Source organism: Typopeltis vanoorti, chromosome 5 (genome assembly GCF_054136105.1).
Source record: "Typopeltis vanoorti isolate ZY-2024b chromosome 5, IOZ_Tvanoo_1.0, whole genome shotgun sequence".
Taxonomy (NCBI): Eukaryota; Metazoa; Arthropoda; class Arachnida; order Uropygi; family Thelyphonidae; genus Typopeltis; species Typopeltis vanoorti.
The window spans coordinates 128,466,157-128,490,538 of NC_143553.1; the positions used below are offsets into that span (position 1 = coordinate 128,466,157).

A 24,382-nucleotide genomic window follows, 5' to 3' on the forward strand; every position below is an offset into this window, starting at 1 on the left:
AAGAACCCAGCTCTAGCCCCCTTGCTAACCACACTTGCCCAGCTTCCATAGATGTCCCCTAGTGCTCCCACCACCAGTCCTGATCTCAAAAATATCCTCTGAATTAAGAAACCCTTCAGCAATTTAAATGTCTCAATCATATCTCCCCTCTTCTGCCTATCAACAAGTTTCTGCAATCCACAAATTTTCAACCTGTTCTCATAAGGTTCATTCCATAGACCTGCTATCATCTTGGTCACTCGCCTCTGGATCCTTTCCACCTCCTCCCCATCCAGAAGAAACCTAGGTGACCAAATCTGGGCACAGTAGTTGAGATGAAGTCTTATCAAGGCTCAATACAGAGGAACAATAACTTGCTTGTCTCTGCTTGTCAAAGTATTTTTCAACAACCAAGTGATTTGATGAGCTGATTTAGCCACTTCTGCAATGTACCCCCTAAACTTCATCTCCCTATCCACCAACACTCCCAAGTCCCTGGCCTCATCAATCTCCTGGAGTACAGTTCCACCAATGTGGTATACTGCTGCTAATCTTTTCACCCCAAAATGCATAACCTTACATTTTGTCACATTAAATTGACATCCATTCTCCTTAGCCCAGAACTCCAATCTATCCATATCATCCTGCAGGATTATGAAGGATTAAAATTCAAGAAAAAGTAACTTGTGAGTTCCAAGACTTTACTCAGGCTGCTACTATTTAAATGTTACATTAATGTCTGAGGAAAATAGCTGTTTGCTGATGATGATGTAAAACTTAGATCAGTAGTTAATGAAGATGTAGAGATCTTGTAGCATAATTTTATGTTGATGGACAAAAGAGAATGGATGTCAATGTGAAGTTCTTCATTTTGGAATGAAGATTATAACATTGACAAAATGAAAAGGATTTGGGGATGCTGGTGAACAGGGAGTTAAGTTTCAAGTGGCATTGAAAAAGTAGTTAAAATAGCTGTATCTTTCAGTAACTAACTAGTATTACCTACACATTGACAAACAGGAGATGAGGCTATTATACCTCATAAAACTTGTGGCCACATCTGAGATTACTGTGCATAAATCTGTAATCTTCATTTCTTCAGGAGGGAGAAATGGCAAAAGTGGTCATTGGTCTAAGGAATGCTTTTTATGTGGATATTTACAATTTATGGGTTACTGAAATTGGTTAATAGGTGGCAATGAGGTATAATAGATATGTTACTGGAACTGCTTTAGGCTTGATCTGGAAATTTTTCACTGTATGATTAGTGAGAAGAAATAACAAGGTTTCATCTATGGAGATGGATGACACCTTGTTGGAGTGGTTGTTAGGATTGGTTCCTTGTTAGTGAAAGAGTTCACGGGTTCAAAATGTGTGGTTGCATTTTTTATGTATGCATGTCAAGAATGCAACCACACATTTGAATGATTGCTCATGTAATTATCACTTGTTTTTACTCTTCTTCCTTACTGCACTGTGGTTAGTTGTTTTATGCATTCTTTTGCTTCAGATAATGTAATATTTTATTACATTATCTGAATTTTTTTATTATTACATTATCTTTTTTGCTAATGTAGCCGTTAGCAAAAAAGGTGTTGCAAAGGTCTCTTGAGCTCAGTTTCAACAGTGTTATTTGAACAAGTAGTATTGCCTCAGTGAGTAAATTTTGACAATACCATGCTGTTGAAGGGTGGCAGTGGTGTGATTGTTTATGTAAAAACCTACCAGTATGAATGGGTTTTCTGTAGATATAGAAATATGAGCTATTAGGAAGTCATGTTACTGGTGTATCTGAAAAGGGGAGACTTATGAAATTACTGAAAGAATCATTAAATTTGCATTATCTGAAGCAAAATATGCATAAAATAAAACTAACCACAGTGCAGTAAAGAAGAGTAAAAGTGCTAATTACTACATGGGCAATCATTCAAATATGTGGTTGCATTCTTTATATGTATATATAAAGAATGCCACCACACATTTTGAACTATTTTGACTCCTTTCACTAACAAGGTACCAATCCTGGCAAACCACTCTAAGGTTGTCATCCATCTCTAGGAACTCTTCTTACTAATCATATACTAAACAATTTCTTGTATGAAGCCTATATATAAAGTCTTTCCAGTAACATACCTATTATATCTCCTTCCCACTTATTAACCAATTTCTGTAACCCATGAATTGTAAATATCTAAAGAGCATTCCTTAGACCAATGATCATTTTGGCCATCCATTTCTTCCTCCTTAAGAAACAAAGGTTATAAATCGTACAGTAATCCCAGATGCTGCCATATAAAAGCCTTATGAGGTATAATAGCCTCATCTCTTGTTTGTAAATGTGTAGGTAATCCTGGTTAGTTACTGAAAGAGTTACTTTTTCAATGCCACTTGAAACTTAACTTCCTGTTCACCATCATCCACAAATCCTTCTCATTTTTCATTCTGTCAAATTTTTAATAAATCTTCATTCCAAATTGAATGACCTCATGTTGACATCCATTCTCTTTTGTCCACTGTCAACATATAAAATTACCTTGCAAGATCTCTACAGTGTCAGGAAGGCTGCTAATCTGGTCTTGATGCCACTGCAACTCCTTGCCATGCTGAAGTGCATGGGAGGAGAATTAGAGGACAGCTAAATTGTTTCATAAGTTAGATGGTTAGATCATTGCTTTGCTAAGGGATAGTACCAATAGTGCTTGTTGGTGTATCAAAAGACATTTTGAATTACTAACTCTTCTAGGATGCAGCTACTTTTTAATAAATTGATTTTATTCACAGGTTTTCTAAAGTGTTTATATAAACCATTTTTCAATTTAGAGAATGAAATCATTATTATAAAACTAGCATCTGTTTCCATCACTGTTCACTTCGCATGTTAAAACACGAATAGTGACTGCCCAACATCCTCTTAATCCAACTACAAACCTATTACATTCCAAATGTATGTTTTCTGGAACAGCCTTCCTTAGTGTTCTCTAGAAAGTACAGGAGTCCTCTCCCTCAAATTGTTTTGTACATATCCTAAATGTGATTTAGGATCTACAGTCCCTTGTTTGGGATTGAACCTCCTGCAATCTATAATTTTGAAGCAGATTAATTATTATAAATATAATCACTTTCTAAATTTTTAGATTATGGTCTTTATGCACTGTAATATCTGATTTATATATACTGCTTATATAAATAGTATACTATTTATAGTATACCAAAAGTAATATTAAACATATGCATCATGTATTTCAAGTGCTCAGATATCTTAAACACAAGGGAGTATTCTAATACTATGTGATGGTCACAGTTTATTAGAGCATGATCCTATGTTCCAAATTTTCCCACTAATTCACTGTATAGTGTAGTATATTACATGCACACCTATCCAGTTTAGGATTGGTGATTGTTTAGGTAAAAATTGGCACTGAATTATTCTGATAACTCAACAGGATGTATTTCTGATGGTTCGTCGGAAGAAAACAACGATCTTCTTAGATGCAAAAGAAACAACCACGGTTCATGAATTAAAGAAGATGGTAGAAGGAATAGCAAAAGTGAGCCCTCAACATCAATGTTTATATAAAGATGATCAGGTAAGAGAAATTTTTAATCATTAAATTTTTATGTACATTGTTTATACTGATTCATACTGAAAGTGATCTTGGAGTAGTCAGGTTATTCTTTTAGAAATTATGGACTTTACAACCATGTTATCACTATTTTAATTTTCCTGACATTTCAACCTTCATATTAAGGTCATCATCTGGAGTATATACAAGGAGAAGCTGAGGTTACATTTCACACAGTAAGCTAAAGAAACAATGATTTGATCACCGGTTATTTTACTGGCATGACCACTAGTGAATAAAGAAAAAAAAAAGATAAAATTAAATTATTTAGAAACTACATCAAAGCTAAATTCTATTTAAGATAACATGAGAGGAACATTCTTTCATATAGATAGTTTTCTTACAGTAACAATGATGTCCTATTTGTAACATAACAATTGTTATTAGATTTAGGATTCTGGATTATCTACAGTCCTGTTTATAGTTAACTCTTAGGGAGAAAGGTTCCATGGGTAGAATATGTGCCTTCCAATCTCACGGGCTTCCTTAAATTTGCGTTCATGCCATGTTTTGGTGTGATGTAAACAACTGGTGATTTTCCAGTCAATTCTATGTAAAGTGTTCCAGGCATGATCAGAAAGGCCAGCTTCACTATAGTTATTATATTTAATGTGTTGTTCATGTTCCTTTTGTCTGATAGGAATTGTGTCCTGTTTCCCCTATATATGGTAGATTACAGGTGCAATAAATACGGTATACTCCAGAGTGCAGGGAGTGGGTCTCTTTGGGTGAGTTGAGTAAGCTTTATAATTTTGCATGAGGTTTAAAGGCTTTGAGGTTATATTTCTGTAGTATTCTGTTTATTTTATCTGCTGTCCCTTTAATGTAAGGAATGGTTATAGTTTTATTGTAGTCTGGTTTATCTTTGTTTTTTTATTGAGGTCTTGTGGAGAATTTTGTTAATAGTGTTTTGGCTGTAACCATTTTTTAGAAAGTATTGCTCATAACTGAAATAAGACTCATTTAAAGTTATCAGCAATATTTTCTAAAAAAATGGTTACGGCCACACCAAAACATGGTACGAATGTAAATTTAAGGAAGCCTGTGAGATTCTTATCGGCCATCCCCAATCTGAACAATAATGATGTCTAAAAATCCTAAGCATATGGAAGGCAAATATTCTAAACACGGAGACCTTTTCTCCCTAAGAGTTCACTATAAACAGGACTGTAGAACATCTATATAAAAGAATGTTCTTCTCATGTTATCTTAAATGGAATTTAGCTTTGATGTAGTTCTAAATAATTAATTTAACTTTATCTGCATTTTTTTTTCTCACTAGAGGTTATTCCAGTAGAATAACTGGTGATCAAATCATTCTTTCTTTAGCTTACTGTGTGAAATGTAACTCAGCTTGTCCTTGTATATCTGTATATACTTCAAGATGATGACCTTAATATGAAGATTGAAATGTCATGAAAATTAAATAGTTATTTATAACACAGTTGTAAAGTCCATTATTTCTAAAATGAATGCTGATCACTGACACTAAAAGAAAAGTAGTCAGGTTATTCATTTATCAGAAAAATTATGGATTTCAAAAGTAAGGCATATTCTTAGATAACCAACCAAACATTCTTCTAGGTAGCAGAGGGAATCCCTGAGGCTTAGAACTTGTTCCTTATTAGGGTTGCTTAGAATATGTTGAATATTGATCATGACAACATGGGCATGATTCAGATTTATATTTTTGAATGAAAATTGGTTCCAATGCAAGAAATAATGCATTGGAACTCATCGGGGCAATTGGCACTTGCTGCCACCTAACCATTTGGCAGGACGAGAAAACACCATGGCCTGATGCACTTTTGTGCTTGCATATGTGCCATATTGTGATGGTTCTTTGATTTTTAACCAGATCTGCTTAGGGGGAAGGAGTAATGTTATATATTAAAAACAAATAAGGAGACCGGTCTATTTAATTGGTTCTTCTATTTGAATTACTAAAAGGTGTAAATATGGGAACCATCATTAATGAGGCATGTGAAAATGGAAAATAAGAGGGGGAAAGAACAGTTGAATAGAAATACTTTTGTTACTGGCAAAGTAATTAATATTTGTGTGTCCTATGTTTGTTGGGTGTGAGCAAATATTGTGATTTTATAAACTCAGACATTTTTGCATTTATGATGCAGATAATATAAAATTGAAGAAAAAGCTTATTTTTTTGGTTTTAAAATATAAATAACCAACAATAAATATCTGTATGCATTTGATAGCTCATTAAATATAGGGAGTTCTAATCCAATCAACTAATGTTGATCAGGTAATTCATTTAGGCATTGCAAGAATGTGTGGGTTGGAGCAACAAATCTTGTACAATTTGTTTGCTTATGTATTTCCGTTTTATTTATATTTTGCTTTGTTTTCTTTAAATTTTCTTTGATTCACTGATCAGTATGCACCTTTTACATATTAATATACATAAATGTTTTCCAATCAGAATTCTCCTTTGAACAAATCCTAAGTTCATTACATAACGTTTTTTTGTCATCAGCTCTTGTCTTATCAATAATAGATCTCGCATTCTAATATTTTGTTGGAGATCAATGGATGCAGTCCACATTTAATACACTAAATTGATTTTCAATTTGGGAATTGAATTTTTACTCACTGTCTGTTCTTTATGATAGGTATGCTTGGCAACAATTAGTGTAATTTGAGAACTGTAATGAAAACTATGTTTAGTAACATCCTCTTTGAAATTTTCAGTTGTAAATAATACTTAACACTGTTTAATACAGTCATTGGGTACAGAAAGCACACCAATTTATGTAAAGCAAATAGGTGTGTATAACTTCAAATCATGTAGAAAGTATTTTTACCTTGGGTATAATTATGTTAAAGATTCCAAGCAATTTTAAACCTGGTTTTACTCCATTTTTCCCAAGTAAGCAAACAGACAAAAATGTCAAGTTTGCGCCTGCAAGTGATGCAAGCCTAGCTGATCCTACAGGTAGTGCAAGACCAAGGCAACTCGTGGTAGAGGTGGAACAAGCTCCGATCACTAATCTTAATATTTACCCTTAATGCCAAAACACATCTCCAAGAAGGGGATGTATGATGTTTTGTATTAAAGGCAAGGGACCACTACCCAGATCTGTATTACTAAATCTTGGTATTTCTAGCCTAGCTCCCACTGATGAGACCTCAAAAAAGGTCGAAACCGGTCTGGGTAGTGGCCCCTTGCCTTTAATACAAAACATCATACATCCCCTTCTTGGAGATGTGTTTTGGCATTAAGGGTAAATATTAAGATTAGTGATCGGAGCTTGTTCCACCTCTACCACGAGTCGCCTTGGTCTTGCACTACCTGTAGGATCAGCTAGTCTTGCATCACTTGCAGGCGCAAACTTGACATTTTTGTCTGTTTGCTTACTTGGGAAAAATGGAGTAAAACCAGGTTTAAAATTGCTTGGTATCTTTAACATAACTTCAAATCAGTTTGAATTGCATTTGAGAATTTAGATATTATGAAATTTTACCAAAAAAGTTGTAACTAACATGCTCTATATGCATTTACAAAAATAGCATGGCTATGATAAAGCTAGTCATAGCTTTATCACATTGGAGACTTGTTATTCCTGCCAGCAGTTTCCACATGTGAACATGCTAAAGAAATTTTAGTTTTGAGTGAAGCGCAATACATAGCCTCTCTCACTCAAATGTCAACCTCACCTTCCTGTGGTCCATCCTGTTCTAAAAGTACAAACGAGGCACTGGCGACCAAGTATGGGCGGTATAACCTTAACACCCTAACAGAGTAAATGCTGTTAGATCTGCATGTCCAGAGGCGTTAGGTAGCAGCCCTACCACTGGACTTACCCAGTGACAGGTTAGTAACCTGCCCTGGGGAAATTCAAAATACTTTCAAGTTTCATGCAAAGAAAAGCTGGACGGACTGTCAGGGAAAAGACCACAACCCAGGAAATGGTAAACGAAATTGGAAAAAGGAACACATAATGAAGATTGCAACATGGAATGTGAGAAGCATTGCACACAAAGAAGAAGAACTTGATAAACAACTAAACCAAGCTAACATAAAAATATGTATAGTAACAGAAACAAAGAAAAAACAAAAAGGTACAAAAGAAACAAACAACTATATACAAATCTACAGTGGGGTAAAAAAAGAAGAAAGAGCAAAAGCAGGTATAATGATTATGGTACATAAATCCCTAAAGAACAATATTGTATATTGCAACTATTTGAATGAAAGACTAATAAAAATTAGACTCAAGACATTAAGAGGCCACATAACAATAATTGGTGCATATGCACCAGAAGAGGGAAAAGAAGAAGACAGTAATATATTTTATAAAGAATTACAGAATGCCATAGATAAAACAAACAAAACTGACTATTTACTGCTAGCAGGAGATTTAAATGCCAGAATAGGAAACAAAAAATACAAAACAAACATAGGTAAATTTGGCGAAGATACATGTAATCAAAATGGTCGCAGATTGCGCGATTTTGTCATTTATAATAATATGAGAATAATGAATTCAATGTTTAAACACAAGGAAATACATAAATATACTTGGTCAGCCAGAGGATACAAATCAGTAATCGACTACGTTATCACAAATTTTAAATTAGCGGAGTTAATTTTAGACGTAAGAGCATATCGAGGCTTTGAATTAAACTCTGATCATTATATGGTATCAGCAAAAATTCGTTTTAAACCAAAGTGGCTAAAAACACATAGAATTGAAAATTCTTACCAGCCAAGCTACAAAATTTCTTCATTACAGGATCCTCAAGTTTAGACTACAATATCAAAAATGCACAAACTTAAACAGAAACCACACATGAATCAAGGGACATAGAAGATGAATGGGAAAATTTGAAACAAATTCTCACAAAAGCAGCAACAGAAACCTTAGGAATAAAGCACAAATGGATTAGAAAAAGAGGACTACGAGACTGGAACAAAGAAATAGAAAATATAATAAAAACCAAAAAGGACAGTTACCAGAAATGGCTAAATTCCAAAACAATAGAAGCAGAAATAGAGTATAAAAGAAATAGTGCAATTGCAAAACGAGAAGTAAGGAAAAAACATAGAGAAAGATGGAACAATTTCGTAACAGAAAAGTATTTATTTAAGCCAAAACCTATAAAGTAATAAAATACATGAATAAAGAAATAAAAGAAAAGATAAAAATACAAACAATAGATTTAGAAAAATGGGTGACCTATTTCCAAAATCTCTGGACAGATGAGAACAATGAATTAAAATTTTATAAGACAAAGAATGACCTAATAGAAAATATCACAATGTTAGAACTGAATAATATAAAGAAGATGAAAAATAGGAAAACGCCAGGAGAAGACAATATAAATACAGAACTCTACAAAAATGCAGGTGAAAAATTTAATGAAAGACTTCTGAAATTTTTTAATATGGTTTGGATGTCAGGAAAAACCCCTAACTCTTGGAAAAAAGCACTGGTTATCCCAATCTATAAAAAAGGAAATAAAGACAATTGCAATAATTATAGGGGAATTAGCCTGCTGAATACAGGATATAAAATCTATGCAGGAATATTAAAAGAGAAATTAAGCAGCATTGTAGAAAACAAATTATTAGAAGAACAAAATGGCTTCTGAAAAGGCCGATCCTGCATAGATCCAATTTTTACTTTAAAATTATTAATAGAAAAGAGAAGAGAATTTCAAAAAGAAACACACGTGGCCTTTATTGATTATGAAAAAGCCTTTGACAAAATTAGTAGACAAAAATTGTTTAAAATATTAACCGATTTAAACATACCAAACCAACTTTTACAATCTATTCAAGAAATATATACAGGAAATAAAATAGCAGTTAAATTAGAACACACCTCAGAATGGAAAGATATATCAAGAGGAGTACGACAAGGATGTACCCTCTCACCTCTGCTTTTCAATATATATATAAATGAAATATTAACAATCTGGAAACAGCATAACCCATTTGGTATACAAATGACCCTGCAAATGAAGATAGATACACTACTATTTGCAGATGAGCAAATAGTATTAGCTACATCAGAAGATGACTTACAAAGATCATTAAATGATATCTCAAAGCAATATAATATGACAATATCCAAAGAAAAAACAAAAATAATGGCATTCAAAGGAGAGAAAACCCAATAAGTAAAATAGTGATAGATAAAATACTAGAACAAGTAAACACTTTCAGATACTTGGGATGTGATCTATCATACGAAGAAGAAAAAGACATACACTAAAATATCAAACTTTGTCAAAGTAAATGGCATAATAAACAGTATATTTAAGCCATCCCTGGTACAAAAACACACTAGAATCAGACTATATAATGTCTTGTCAAAACCAACTCTACTATACGGAAGCGAAACATGGACCATGAAAAGGAAAGATGAAAAACGAATTCAAACAGCAGAAATGAAGTTCCTCAGAAAAACAGCTGGATATACCAAGTGGGACCACAAAACAAATGAAGAAATCTTACAATCCCTAAAAATCAAACCAATTAATTACTACATAAGACAGTATAAACAAAAATGGCTAGAACATTTAAATCGAATGGACAACAGCAGACTACCAAAAATATTATACAGATACAAAATAAGTGGAAAAAGAAGAATCGGAAGACCAAGAAAGAGATGGCATGAGACCGGAACAGGCCACATGGCCTATATTCCATGTTAGGAAGGAGAGTGAAAAAGAATAAGAGGAAGCAAATTTGGAGTTGCTTTATGGGAGATACACATTATAATAGTTTCAGATTTTAAATCTGAATGAAAGAAGTTCATGTTTTTTTAATTCATTGGATACAAATGTCCTTGTGCCATTAAAAGAAAGGAATATAGATTTAAAAAAAAAACTACTATATTTTTCAGACACCAGACTGCACCCTAAATTTGAGAATTTTTAGAAAAAATATATTATAAAAAATATTCACAAACCTTAAATTTCATTTTATTTTTACCATAACTGGTACCAGTAGCATTCAATTCGTCTTCATCTCGGAACTATCACTTCTCTCGTTACTGTCACTTTCCGTATTATTGTCTGAACTATTGTTATCACTCTTCAAAAACTAAATCATCTTCAGTACCATCAATCGCATTACTTATGCTGCATTTTTTTAAGACTTGATAATCGCCTCGTCTGTTGAAAATCACATACTCTCGCCCACTAACTGCTGCTAAAGTTTTCGTATGTAAATTGGGAATTCCCACATATGCAGCGAAACACATGGGGATCCAAGACTTACCCAGTATCATCTACCTTCAGACCATAAGATGCATCCCAATTCTAAGTCAATTTCTCTATGTAAAAAGGTGCATCTTATGGTCCAAAAAATATGGTACTTTAAGGCAGGTTATAATTTATCTCCATCTAATGATTTAAAAATGATTAGATTTCACTGCTAAGAGTGAAAAACAATTTGTATACCTAGTCTTATATTGCATTATCAGCTTTTCTGTTTAAGTAAAATTGGTTATCCTCCCATTTCTTCCTCATAGACATAACAGAACTTAAGTAATATACTCAGATAGTATAACATTTAATTGGGCTCTTCATGTGGTCTGTAAACAAGTATTGCTATTAAAATCAGTGGTTGATTCATTATCTGATCAAAATTGAGTACAGCTGTAGAATCTTGGTGATCAAATAAGAATGAAATAAGTACTTATTTAAAGCTTAATGAAGATAAAACTGATTCCCAACACAATATTGAAGAAGAGGTTAAATGTAGAACAAGATAACATTTATTTAAAAAAATGGATTTGGAATACTGCAGAAAATATGGAAGTTTGAAGAAATGTGTGCAAGAAATAATAATAAAAATGGCAACAATTTTGCTGCATTACCAGCTAGAATTAGGAAAGTAATGGGATATGCACCACTGAAAAAGATATGAAAGTAGCGACGTGCTCTATGCCACCTAGTGGGCAATTACAATAAAATAGGATTTACAATTTTTAAAATTCAGTTTAATATAATGCTATATCATTTCATTATCTAATTAAATTTATTTCAAGTCAGTTTTAAATTTGGGCTTTAATTGTAATATTTTATTGTATCAACCCATTAGGTGGCATCCAGTATGTGGCTCAGTTCTATAAATAGGATTAACATCTTGTGATTGTGCTGATGACCAGTTTCTGGTCAAAGTATCTGCAGTTGTTAGAACGTGAATGGGGAAACTTTATTCACAAGAGAGTCACCCATACAGGATCTAACAGAATGTGTTTAACTGGATGAACATGCTTTCCCTTTTAGCATTCAAACTTAAATTTATCAAGAAAACAATATCATGTTGACATGGAAAGAATAAGATAAAAGTCGAAGTATTAAGTCTGAAGTTTTATGCAATTTAAAACGATGTAATAGAAATAATGTATTTTGAATATATGTGAAAACTTAACAGAATTAAAACTGCATGCAAGAAGGTTAACACACTGCCAACCAAAGGTCAAAGGTTGCAGAAACACCACGGTTATTATGCAATGACCAAGGCTGAAGAATTCGTGGAAGATGTTCTAGGGCACGCGATCCCGAAAATACAAGACTCCGTAAGGTGACAGAATGAATAGAGGGGCTCCCATGTGTGAGATTCGAAGTCGAAAAGAGGGCGCTGAGAAATGAAATAAATATGACAGCGCAGGTCTGAATAAGCACCCAGTTTATTTCTCTGTTCCGGCTTTCTCATCGTACTAAGACGCCGATGTTGAGTCTACGTTCCTGTGGCTGGCAAGGGAACGTAGACTCGACAAGTGAGGCCATCGGCGAGAGCAAGCCGATGTTAGATAGTAAAGATGAGTGCCAGATTCGTACCATGCACGTGATTCCCACATTGCAGCATGTTGTAACTACAGTGAAATTCCACTAGAAGCAACAGGCGAAAAGATCTCGATGCGGACCGTGCAGTGTAGATAAGTACTATGAATTTCTTATTACATTGGTTAGATATTTATGAATGGAAGAAATTTAGATCCTTTCTGAAGGGAAGTGAATTTTGACTTAAAATAGTCAGGGACGCCCGTAAATCTCGTTGGACTGTTTGTCTGAGAATCCTAGTATTGTGTGATTGCTGCAGTTATTGCAATAGAACTGATATTAGAACTTGATCTAAGAACCTGAATAGTGTTTTTTGTGCCAAATATACACCAGATAATGTGATTAATGTAGTACTTGCATAAATGATTCTTTAATGTAACAATGATTTGTATATTTAAAGTGAGAGAGAGTTGTGCGTGAAATTCTAAACATTTCTTTATCTTAGTATTGCCATTGATATTGTGCTTTTCTTTGTAATCTTTAGTTGTAAAATAAACATGTTTTCTAATTTATGCATTTGTGTGTTCTGAGCATGTTGACCGACTTCAACACTCATAAAATATCAAACCTATGCATGCAAGGAATACCCAAAGAAAATTAAGAGTAAAGGGCTACGACTGCAAAGCTAAGGTATTCACAGTTCCTTGATCTAATTTAATATTATTGGTCACACTTAATCTCTTTAAACCTTCCCTAGGATAAGATATTTCTATACGTAGGCTGGCAAAGCAATTAATCAAACAAATTTGCCTGAGTTCAAAAGGGGGACGTTTCACAGGATTCAAGTTAGTAGATAACCTTTAAGGCCCTATAGAGTGAATAAAATAGAGAAATTACGGAAAGTGAAGACGTAACACAGTAATGAAATTCTTACGTTCTTTTGTATACATGTCTAATAAATTTTTAATTAAGACAAAAGTAGTGAAAATAATCATGAATTAATAAATATAAATGTTTTAAAACTTAATTATACCAGCTGTTACTAAAAAAATCTTGAAATTAAGACAACTTAGTGAAGGTGTTCATTCCGGAGTGAGAAATTTTCTGTCATAATTTCCTGTGGAGTTATTGAAAGCAGGAGGAAGGAGACATCCTCCTGCTGAAAATTGAAGCTGTTTTGTTAAAATATGTTTTGGTTCTGTTTTGAAAAACAAATTAATACCAAACTATTTATAAAGAGAATAGTTTTTCAAGCAGGTTTTAAAAAGACAGTAGATTAGATACAAAAAAAAAAAAAAACATTTTGGGCATTGGATATAAATTTGGCAGATTTTTGATTTCAAACAAGCATGTTATGGCATTAATAGAGAAACTGATACTTTTTGAAATAAATCAGTAAGACTTAAGATTGACATTGGAAAATTCAGAAGCATGGGCTAAAATAAGTTGCTTTTTAATAACTTGAATAGTGTGGGGGGGGGATACTAAGTACTACTTAGTGATAATTCTGCTTTAAGCAGAAAAATATCTATTTGTTCTTGTATTTAGTGACTGGAATAGAAGAAACTATTTTCTTCTCAGTGTTATTTCCAGTTATCATACTGTACCCTTGTGTGAAGGGGCTTCTGTTTATTTTTTGCTATCTTCTGAAAAGGTTGCATTTATCTTAAATTCACCTCATATTGTAAAAGGAATGAGATGATTAAAAATAACTTTAAATCAGTAATTTAGAGTAAATATCATTTGCCTTCTATGGGCAGATATTATACTTGAATTTTCCTGGAATGCAGATTATAAATGCTCTTCTTGGCCTCTTTTCTCGTTTTTTTTTTTTTTTTTTGAGCTTAGTGTACATAGTTTTATAGTTTAAATAGAATGGTGTGTGAAAATAAAATTACTGATTAATTCTTAGTTAATTACTATAACAATAATTTCTTGAATTGAAATATTATGCATAATATGAAGAAACATAATGTAAATTTGATTTAAATTTAAGTGAATTCCTTTTTGATATAGGCAAAAATTTTATAAAATAAATCATTTCATGTGACTTACCCATTCTCTCATAAAAAATTTTCATTGAAGTATCAAGGTCATCTTTAGTATAATTTAAATTTTGTTTATGCTGTTGAAACATTAAAGAAAAAATATTGTTTTAATTTCAGATTTCATTTTAGAATATTATGTTTAAGGTGATGTTTTTTTTTTTTACACGAATTAACTTCAATGTTCGGTAATAGCTTTCCCAAGAACGTGATCCAATAAACTGGCAGCCATCATTCCAGCCAATGGTGGATAGTTGTGCCAGGAATGGCTAAGGGTGTAAGTTAGCCAAAGAAGAGATTTCATCATACTTGGAGATCTAAACAAACTACTACTTAGAGGAAAGTGGTACAAACCATTTGGTTATGGCTTTGTAATTTAACATCTGCACTAATATTTCTAAGGTCATTTTGTGAAGTCCATGATTGTAATATTGTTTAATGGTTTTCATTAGTAGCATGGACAGGCTAGCCGTTGTGTTTTGCACCAATGTTTGTACGAAAAAAAATTTTTTTTTTTTTTTTTTTTAATATTTAAACATTTTTAACACTTGGATATCAGAAGGAAAAAACGTTTTTCCTTCTGATATCTTAGAGCTCTTTTCCTTTGCCATCATCAATTCTGGTTATTTTTCTTGAAACAATCTACAAACAGAGGGAACTGCTATTGGTTCCCCTCCCCCTCTCAAATCTATCTAGTTAAGATATGTAGATGTTCTCTATTTGTCCTTCATGGCCCAGACACATTACTCTTTCGTCAGTCACCTCAACAGCCTACATCCAAGAATCGAATTTATGATGGAAAAGAGAAAAAAAAAAACAATAGTTTACCCTTCCTAGATACCGTAGTAACACACCTTTCTAATGGTAACCTTTCCTTCTCTGTATGCACAGGTATCCCTCAATGATACAGCGTATATCAAAATCATGTTAATCAAATCTAATAATCAATGGTAAAAATTATAATTTGTCCATGATTGATTACTGTATTAATGATTCATAGGAGGCTGTATAAGAGGAATGACGTCATCATGCTCACGCCACGAGGCTTGCGTGGTAAATATAACCCTGCGGAGCTCGCGGTGGTAAAAATTGCAGCGTAGGTCACGGTATATCTGAGAGATACGTTCATTACTAGTATGTGCTAAAATGCAATAAAACATAAAGAAAAACGCTGAAAATATAGTACATGATGGTACAAATTAAGTGGATATTGAATCCAACATTATTTCATAGCCGAATATAGAAATTACAAGTTTCGGCAGATGCAAGCATAAGCAACCTTATGGGCAACTTGTAGTAAAGGTGGAGTAGGCTCCAGGTCACTTTCCTTAGTATTTTCCATAATGTAAAGCACATCTCCTAGAAGCATGATAAATTTCGGTAATACATGATGGTTTATTTATTTTCAGTTACAATCTCGAAATTATTGAACAAAGAATAATAAAAAAAAAAAAAAAAAAAAACTAAACCAAACTATACTGGCATCGGAGATTGCAGTATCTCTCAGATACAATTTATTGTCGAATATCACAACCATTACATAACGTGTTAAACCAAACTGACAGCAAAAAACAGTGTGGAATATCACTCGTAACATATGAATGCACAGCTACTCATGATCTCCAAGCTATACGCTGAATTGTGTAAGAATATTTATATTAAACATTTTGCATGTATCTGTCAGATCAGCTGCGGCCGTTAATCAAAACTTGCCGCATATATCAAGGGATTAATTTTAGCGTGTTAATCAAATCCCGCGTTAAGCAAGGGATACCTGTATAGAAAGCCTACTCGCATAGGTAGATACATTCACAAGCCCCCCCCCCAACATGGCATTATTAAAACTTCCAACCAATAGAGCCCACAGACTTTGTTCCAGTGGAACCTCCCTTTCAACCAAACTCAACCACATACACAATACCATTCTTTACAATGGCTACGGCAATAACAGAATTTTAAAAAAATCAGTTTCTGCCCCCCATTCACTGGCCATCTCTTCAGAAATGGCATCACCATACCTTATTTTTCTGATTATACCATCCATGACATAATCAGAAAAAATAGCCAGGTCCTTTAAAAAAAAAAAAAAAAAAAAAAAAAGCAACCTCCACACAACATTTAAGTTCCACTGTAAACTTACTACCCTTATCTGTTCTGCCAATGATCAGCTCCCTCCTCTCTCAATGCCTGGAATATAGAGTACCCTGTTCCTGCAAGCTAAGTTAGTTTGGACGGATAGGCAGATCAGCAACCATCCAGATAAAAGAACATACATCTGCAATCACGACTATAGTCAATCGGGCTTGTAGAACATGTTTTGGATACAACCTGCAGGATCTCCTGGAGAAAAACCCATCTTGCTCAACCATAGTAAATTCAAAAAAGAAAGACTTTAGAATCTGCAGCGGCACTCAGAAATCAACCAGATTTAAATAGTTGCATATCAATTTGGGAAACATTAATTATCAGAGATCCTAACTTTGATTTTTACACTTTACATCCTAGGCTACCTACAAACACCTATAGAGAGTGCACCACCTAGATAGGACTTTAGTCACCCATGTGTTTCACTTAGCACTGTATTGTATTTGAGTGTGTTGTTAGAAACTGTTTGTAATCCTTGAAGATGCTTGTGACTGAGCCGAAATATTGGATGCATTAATATTAGTTTTAGTTCTTTCCCAGTGTTGTTGTAAAACTATAGCTTGGAAATACCAGAGCGCTTTAAATTGAGACGGCTAATAATAATAGTATGGGGGATTTCTGCTTAGCATATGGACTAGTTGTTACTAACACCATCTTCCAACATAGATATGCAGAAATTCATGTGGAGAGAAAACACAAAGCCTCATACCGTTTGAGGATACATGAGTGTTGAGAGGATTCAAAATTGTCAGTGATCACTTAGTTTTAAATAGGATAAACACATTGAAAAGAACAGTATGTAAAAAGTTTTAGAAATAAAGTTGAATAGCTTTTACATGCGAACTGTAGACTCAACTATATAAACATTGTTGAAGAATGAATCAAACAGTTCGAAAACAAGAACCAAGCCTTCGTCTCAGTGGCAAACTCTGAAGGAGACAATGATTCAGCTGGGGAGGTATGTGGTGAAGTTGTCTGCAATGATAGAAAAATAAGAACAACATGGCAGACACAGGAAGTTAAAGAAGCAGTCCTGGAAAAGAAAGCATACTGAAATTCTTAGCAGATAATCTTGCAGATGCCTTAAAGAATACAGAAGAAAAAAAATGTGAAAGTGCATTCTCAAAAGAAGAATCCATTCTGATATTAGGGTAATCACTGCATTCCACAGGATGATTGCTTATTATTATACGTCGGAAAATTAGCTTTTCTTTTATGAAAATTCTAATTCTTAAAGTGTTAACTATTTTGCTTGTACAACAGTTGGAAAATTTATGTATGAAGCACGTGATTTCGCATGTTGGTGACCAATTCATACATTCTTTTTCCCCTTCAGCATGAATCGACTATTGGCACTTTGCCTAGGTCAGCTCTACGAAGTGTGGGCATACAATAAAGGTAAGATGAAAACTGAAGATATGGATATCCTAGATGTCTGGAGTAATTACTTTGAAAGACTGTTAAATGAACCAAGTAGTAAAAGAACTGTAGTAGAAAATTTTCAAGAGAAATGTATATATAACCATACTTGAAGTAGAAAAAGCTGTCAAAAACTTAATGTGGAAAAGCAGCTGGAGTAGATGATGTTTGACTAGAAATACTTAAGTATGGAGGTGAAAAAGTTTTGTGGTGGCTATACTGCATAATTCAGGGGGGCTTGGACAGAAGGTTAAATTCCCGATGGCTGGAATAGAGCTCTTGTAGTACACATGGTGCCCAGGAAAAACCTTTTCGAAACACTAGTTATATGGTGTAAATGGAACATTATACAGGGCAATAATCTATTTAAGTTCTAAATCAAGAATTAGAATTGAAAGAAATAAAAGATGGTTTTGATGTAAAGCTTTTCAATAGCTTCCAGAATATTTTGCCACTTTCTTGATATTTATTTTCTATTATTGAAGTCTTCCCATGACTTGCTTAGCTACTTACACTCATTTGGCTCTTATGTTTTCTCTATTCTTTTAGGACATTTCCAGGACTGCTTGCATCCACCACAACCTTGCAGAACATGAAATTGATAATACCATTGGATGTTTTGGATAATATTAAGCTTCTACATGGAAGTATTGAAAGTTCATTGTCAAAATCTCAACTTCTGTGAATTGAAGTTAAATTATATTCTTGTTTAATCCTTTATCCAAGTGTAAGCAGACAGTTTGCATGTAAAGTATCTTCATGACTGGGCTACTTGTATATAAAGACAAATGGCAACATTAATTGCTGTAGTATCCCATAATGCAAAGTGCAAATCCTTTCTTTTAGTGTTACACGGTGATCAGCGTTCATTTTTGAAATTATGGATTCTACAACCGTGTTTAGAATAACTTTTTTTTTTTTTTTGCTTTCTTGTATATGGTAAATATGGCAGGCATTACCTTGGCATCTCTTCTGGGTATTGCTCCCACTGAAATCTCAAAGGTTAAAACCAGTCTGGGTAGTGCCTTTCCCATAATGCATAGCATTATATACACCTGAAAGGATGTGTGCTTTGCATTAGATGCTAAGGCAGTTAAGTCATTTGCCTCTCTCTACACACACACACACACACACACACACACACACACACAAAGTAATCTAGTCATGGAAATACTTCACATGCAAACTGTTTACTTACTCACTCTAGGATAAAAGATTAAACTAGAATATAATTTCTTAGCTTTTTAGTTTGGTTTTTTATAACCACTATTCCAAAATATGTACAATAATGGAAGTTGTCCTTCAAAGTTGTGTGCATGCACACATACATATAGGATGCTAATGGCACAATAGGTTTTTAATCTAGCACTCTTGTGATTACAGAGAAAGATAGTAATCCATGTGCTTATATTGTTTTTGAATTTTCTATTCTTTCATGCTAATACTTCAAGAAACTTAACCATAATATTTTAACTTTTGCATATGCTGTGAATATGTTCTCATTCTTATCACAAAGTTAAAAACTGCAATTTAGTGTCATATCCTACCATTTGATATAGGGAGTAGTAGTGCTTTTCCCTATATGCATTCTTGCTAGCAGGAAGTTGAATAAAAGGATACAGTATCTGTATGTCATGTGTCACTCTTAATGAAGGTGCTGGTGCACACCATGCCATTGTGTTGCTATCCCCAAAACATTGGTAATCAGTATTAATGCCATAATCATCCAATTCAGATGTACTTCATGCTTTACTTCAGGACTTTGACCATAGTGATTTGAAGTCACTTTGGGCATAGAACATATAGTGTAGTGAGTGAAAGGATCAGATGCACTTCTTTTGGTAGAAGGAAAAAAAAGGATTTTGAAGTGGAGAGGAGGTAGAAATTTTTGTGGGATATAAGCAACTTTCAGAATCGGCTTTGACTTGTGCATCAAATCAATTCTTATTTTGGTTTAGGTAAATAGTTAGTATCTTATTGCAATAACGTCCATGGAGTGTACAAACTCATTGTGGGAGACCCACTGAACTAGCAGCATGTCTGTCATATTGAACCTTGAACTCATTTATGCTCTGTATTCACAATGCATTCTACTTGCCTACCACTCCATGTAAAAGAAAAACTTTTTTGCCATATCTTTACACACCTTCCAGGGATAGCCTCTTGTTCTACCTTTCACCATCCACTTTATAATCCCCTATTCATCTGGTAAAATTCCCTCACTAACTTAAAACATCTCCATCATATCACTTCTTTTCCTTATCCATCAAACTTACATTGCCTCGACATCTCTGCACAGACATAATTCCAGATTCCTTAAATTGCTTTGTTTATTTGTCTGCACCCTCACTAGGTGACCAAATTCAACATATTAGTCCATGTGGTCTGGCGAGTGCTTTATATATAGTAGCACAATCACTTCTACACTCTGCTTTTCATAAATTGCCTTATTATAGCACAGCAATGGTGTTCAGTCTTTGCAACATTTGTATTGTGACATCCTAATATCATTCCATTATCATCACTTTTACAACAGCACCTGTTGAAAATTTGTAAGAGACTATGTGGAAACTGACCATTTCTGAGACAGCAGCTGGAGAGATGGGGGGGGGGGTCATTGATTATCTGAACATAAAGAATTTGTAGGTTTTTGGTGAACCACTCAAATGTGAGAGCAGTATTCCAAAGTAGGATGGATTTGGGATTTGTATAGGGTTAATAGGACAGAGGTGTATGATTTTGAGTAAAACAATGTCAAAAATCTAGTCTTCACTATTATGTTGAGCATTATCAGGTTGTCATCACCCAATTGAAAGATGGTATGGAAATAATTGAATGCACTGTAGGAGTTGCATTATGAATAATGCAATATGTAATAATGTGCAATCGGCAAAACTAGGCAGGTTTGAAGTTATTGAGAGGTCATTATATAAAGAAGAGGGTGGATGAAATAAGAGCCATGTGGAACACCTACATTATCAGGAAAACCTGAAAACACCTTCCTAATTACATGGATTGAAGGACCTGATCTCTTTATATTAACTTTGTATGTCGGGATGGATGACCGAAGAAAACCCTGATTGATTCAGCCAGAGAGATGTGGTGAGGTAGTCTGCAAGGATAGAAAAATCAGAACTCCATGGTGGACACAGGAAGTTAGAGGCAATGAAGGAAAAGAAGAAAGCATATCAAAAGTTCCTGGCAAATAAGTCAGTTTTTGCTCTTAGAGAATGCAGAAACAAATGCAAGAAAGCGAAATACTGTGAAAACTAGCTAAACAAAAGTCATGGGAGGACTTTGGCAAGAACATAGAAAATAAATATTAAGGTGGTGGTAAGATATTCTGGAGGTTGTTGAAGAAGCTTAGAAATGGAGGAAAGAGTGCTGTAAAAGGAGTTAGAGATGATAAAGGTGACATGAAAACAGGAGGAAAAGACATCCTTGAAGTATGAAGTAATTACTTCGAAAAATTGCAAAATGATAGCACAGTGGTAAAATACACTCAACAGGCATGCAGTCAGGAATACATATCGATACTTGAAGTAGAAAAAGCCACCAAAATCTTGAAATGTGGAAAGGCAGCAGAAGTAGATGATATTCGACCAAAAATGCTGAAGTATGGTGGTATAAAAGTCTTACAGTGGCTGTATTTCATAGTTCAGAAAGCCTGGACAGAGGAATGAATTCCTGATGATTGGAGTAGAGCTCTAATAGTACCCATATATAAAAAGGGAAATAAAACTCAATGTGAGAATTATAGAGGTATTTCCCTGCTGAGTGTTCCTGGCAAGATCTATGGAAGTATACTTGAGAAACAGTTGAGAAGAATTGTGGAAGAAAGGTTTGGTGAAGAACAAGCTGGATTCAGGCCAAATAGAGACTGTCAGGATCAGATATTCACTTTACGACAAATAGTTGAGAAAGCGTGGGAATATAAAGATCTGTATTTAAGTTTTGTTGATCTGGAAAAGGCATATGACAAGGTGCTAAGAGAGAAGCTATTCAATACGCTACAGTTATATGGTGTCAATGGAGCATTATATCAAGCAATACTTTCCCTCTTTATTTGAGTTGTAAGTCAACAGTTAGAATTGAAGGAAGTACATGAGATGGTTTAATGTTAAATCTGGTGTGAGACGAGGATGTACATTATCCCCTCTGTTATTCATTATCTATATGGATCATATTAGGAATGAAGGAAAGCGATATTAAACATGATATCAGAATTGGAGATGTTAATGTCAGCTCTTTGCTTTATGTGGACAATGTTATACTTCTAAATAAATCCGCTACAAGTTTGCAAGATTCCCTGACTAAATTGAGTAACTGTTGTAATAGATATGGTATGAAGGTCAGCATTAAAAAGACAATGAAAATAGGTAGAATTGTTGAAAATGTCAACTGTATTGGGAACGGGGAACCTGTGGAACAAGTAAAACATTTCAGCTACTTAGGCACAATTTTAGTGAAGATGGTAAATTAAATATGGAAATAGACAACAGAATCAACAAAGATGGTATGGTAGGAAGTCAATTGAATAAATTTATATGGAATAAGAGAGAAATTAGTCGGAACACTAAATTAGCTATATACAAGACAGTATTCAAACCAGTTTTAACTTATGGTTCTGAGCTGGGTCAGAAGTAAAACACTTGACCAAAGATTAGAGACCGCAGATATGAGAGTCCTGAGAAAGATTAGAGGTGTGAACAGATGGCATCAATGGCAATATCATATTAAAAATGAGGATATTAGGAAAGAACTTGACATTGTCAGCATCCAGGAATGTGTTAGTAGAGCCAATCTCAGGTGGTATGGTCACTTAAACAGAATGGGTGAGGAAAGATTAGCAAAACAAGTGTTCTCGGTTGGCAGCAAAACGACCCAGAGGAAAACCAAGATATAGCTGGATTGATACGGTACAAAGTGCCTTAGACGATAGAAATATAAGATCTGATAATGTTGGAGTCTTGACAAGTAACAGACTGATTTGGAGGAAAATTGTGGATTGGAAGTTAGTAATGATGTAAATTTTTCATGCAGTACTATCATATCCTGTACTCCCCTTGAGGGTACATGTCAGGAATTTGATGATTATCAAATAGTAGGATATGACACTTTTCATTGCAATTTTTAAATTTGAGTTTATTCAGGTAATCCTGTGAAGACTTTCTATATCAGATCTAATTTCATGAAGATTTCTTGCATTTGGAAAAGATCTGGGATGAACATTCAAAAATACCTTTCTTTTTTCAATTAGAAATGTTGCATTATGTTTATAAGATTATTTAAAATGACTGTTTTAGTGTTACCATTGTAAAACGTGGGCTCTCTAGTCTGAAAAATTGCGAAATTTGTGTGGTTGCTCTTGACATTTCATTTATCAGTTGATCTTGCATTAATATCCTTCAGGCTAGGCAGGTGTAATCCTTATCAATCTACCATAAGATGGTAGATTGGTAAGTGGTAAATGGTTCTCTCTCTTCAAGCTTTGCAATCAAGGCTCTCTCAATCACTGCTAATCCTATCCACAGTTTTGCTCACAACACTCCCTACTCATTTGACAAACCATGCAGTACTCTGACATCTTAGGCTGCAAGATCTCCAATCAGTACCTGAGTTCACCTACCAATTAGTAATTGGTAGGTGAACTCAGGTACTGATTGGAGATCAGGTGATTGTGTTACTAATCACCAGCCAATTAATAATTGGCTGGTGATTAGTAACACAAATCACCAGCCAATATCTGATATCTCTCTGCTTGGAATGATGTATACCTCCAGTCTCTCCTGGCCTAAACACATCAGTAGTCTCTTTAGCATCCAAGAAACTAGGCATTCTCGTTGATTCAGAAGGTTATTTTACACCTAACCAACTCTTAACTATACACAAATCCACCCATGCTTGGAATACTTCATGTTTGGGGTGATGCACCTAAAACCTCCCTTAAAATCCTTGATATTGTCTAGAGGTGAGCAGTTATACTCAGTGTTGATCCTTTCTAGATTCACTTCAACCTCTATCTCATAGATGCATCGTTTCAGGTACTTCCATGGTCACTGCTCCAGTGAATTGACAACTATCATTCTTTCAGTTACACCTGTTATACAGGTGCAACTGAAAGTGAAATTTGCAGCTGCAAATACACCAAATCTGCTTCTCTTATTCTCTCCACCTCTGTTCTCTGGAACAGCCTTCCTTATGAAGTATTCTCAAACAATTACAACTTGCATCTCTTAAAAACCTGTCCTTGTCTGGACCCTACATGCAGTGCTGATGTGCTTATACATCTCTTGACCTCATGTATGAGATCAATAAAAAAAAAAAAAAAAAAAAAAAAAATAAAAATAACACTTGAAATCTAAGCACATGACTGTTAACTGTAGGATGGACAACTAAAGAATTTAA

The 24,382-nt window shown here is 34.2% G+C and overlaps 1 protein-coding gene across 1 annotated transcript in view; it reads left to right on the forward strand.

Annotated features, from left to right (window-relative positions):
- Nucleotides 1-24,382, forward strand: part of EloB (transcription elongation factor elongin B) — an 80,879-nt gene that overhangs the window by 26,073 nt on the left and 30,424 nt on the right. Inside the window, exon 2 of the mRNA XM_090393326.1 lies at nt 3,423-3,566. Within this exon, the coding sequence (XP_090249452.1) occupies nt 3,423-3,566 (144 nt within the window). The remainder of the gene's footprint in view (nt 1-3,422; nt 3,567-24,382) is intronic.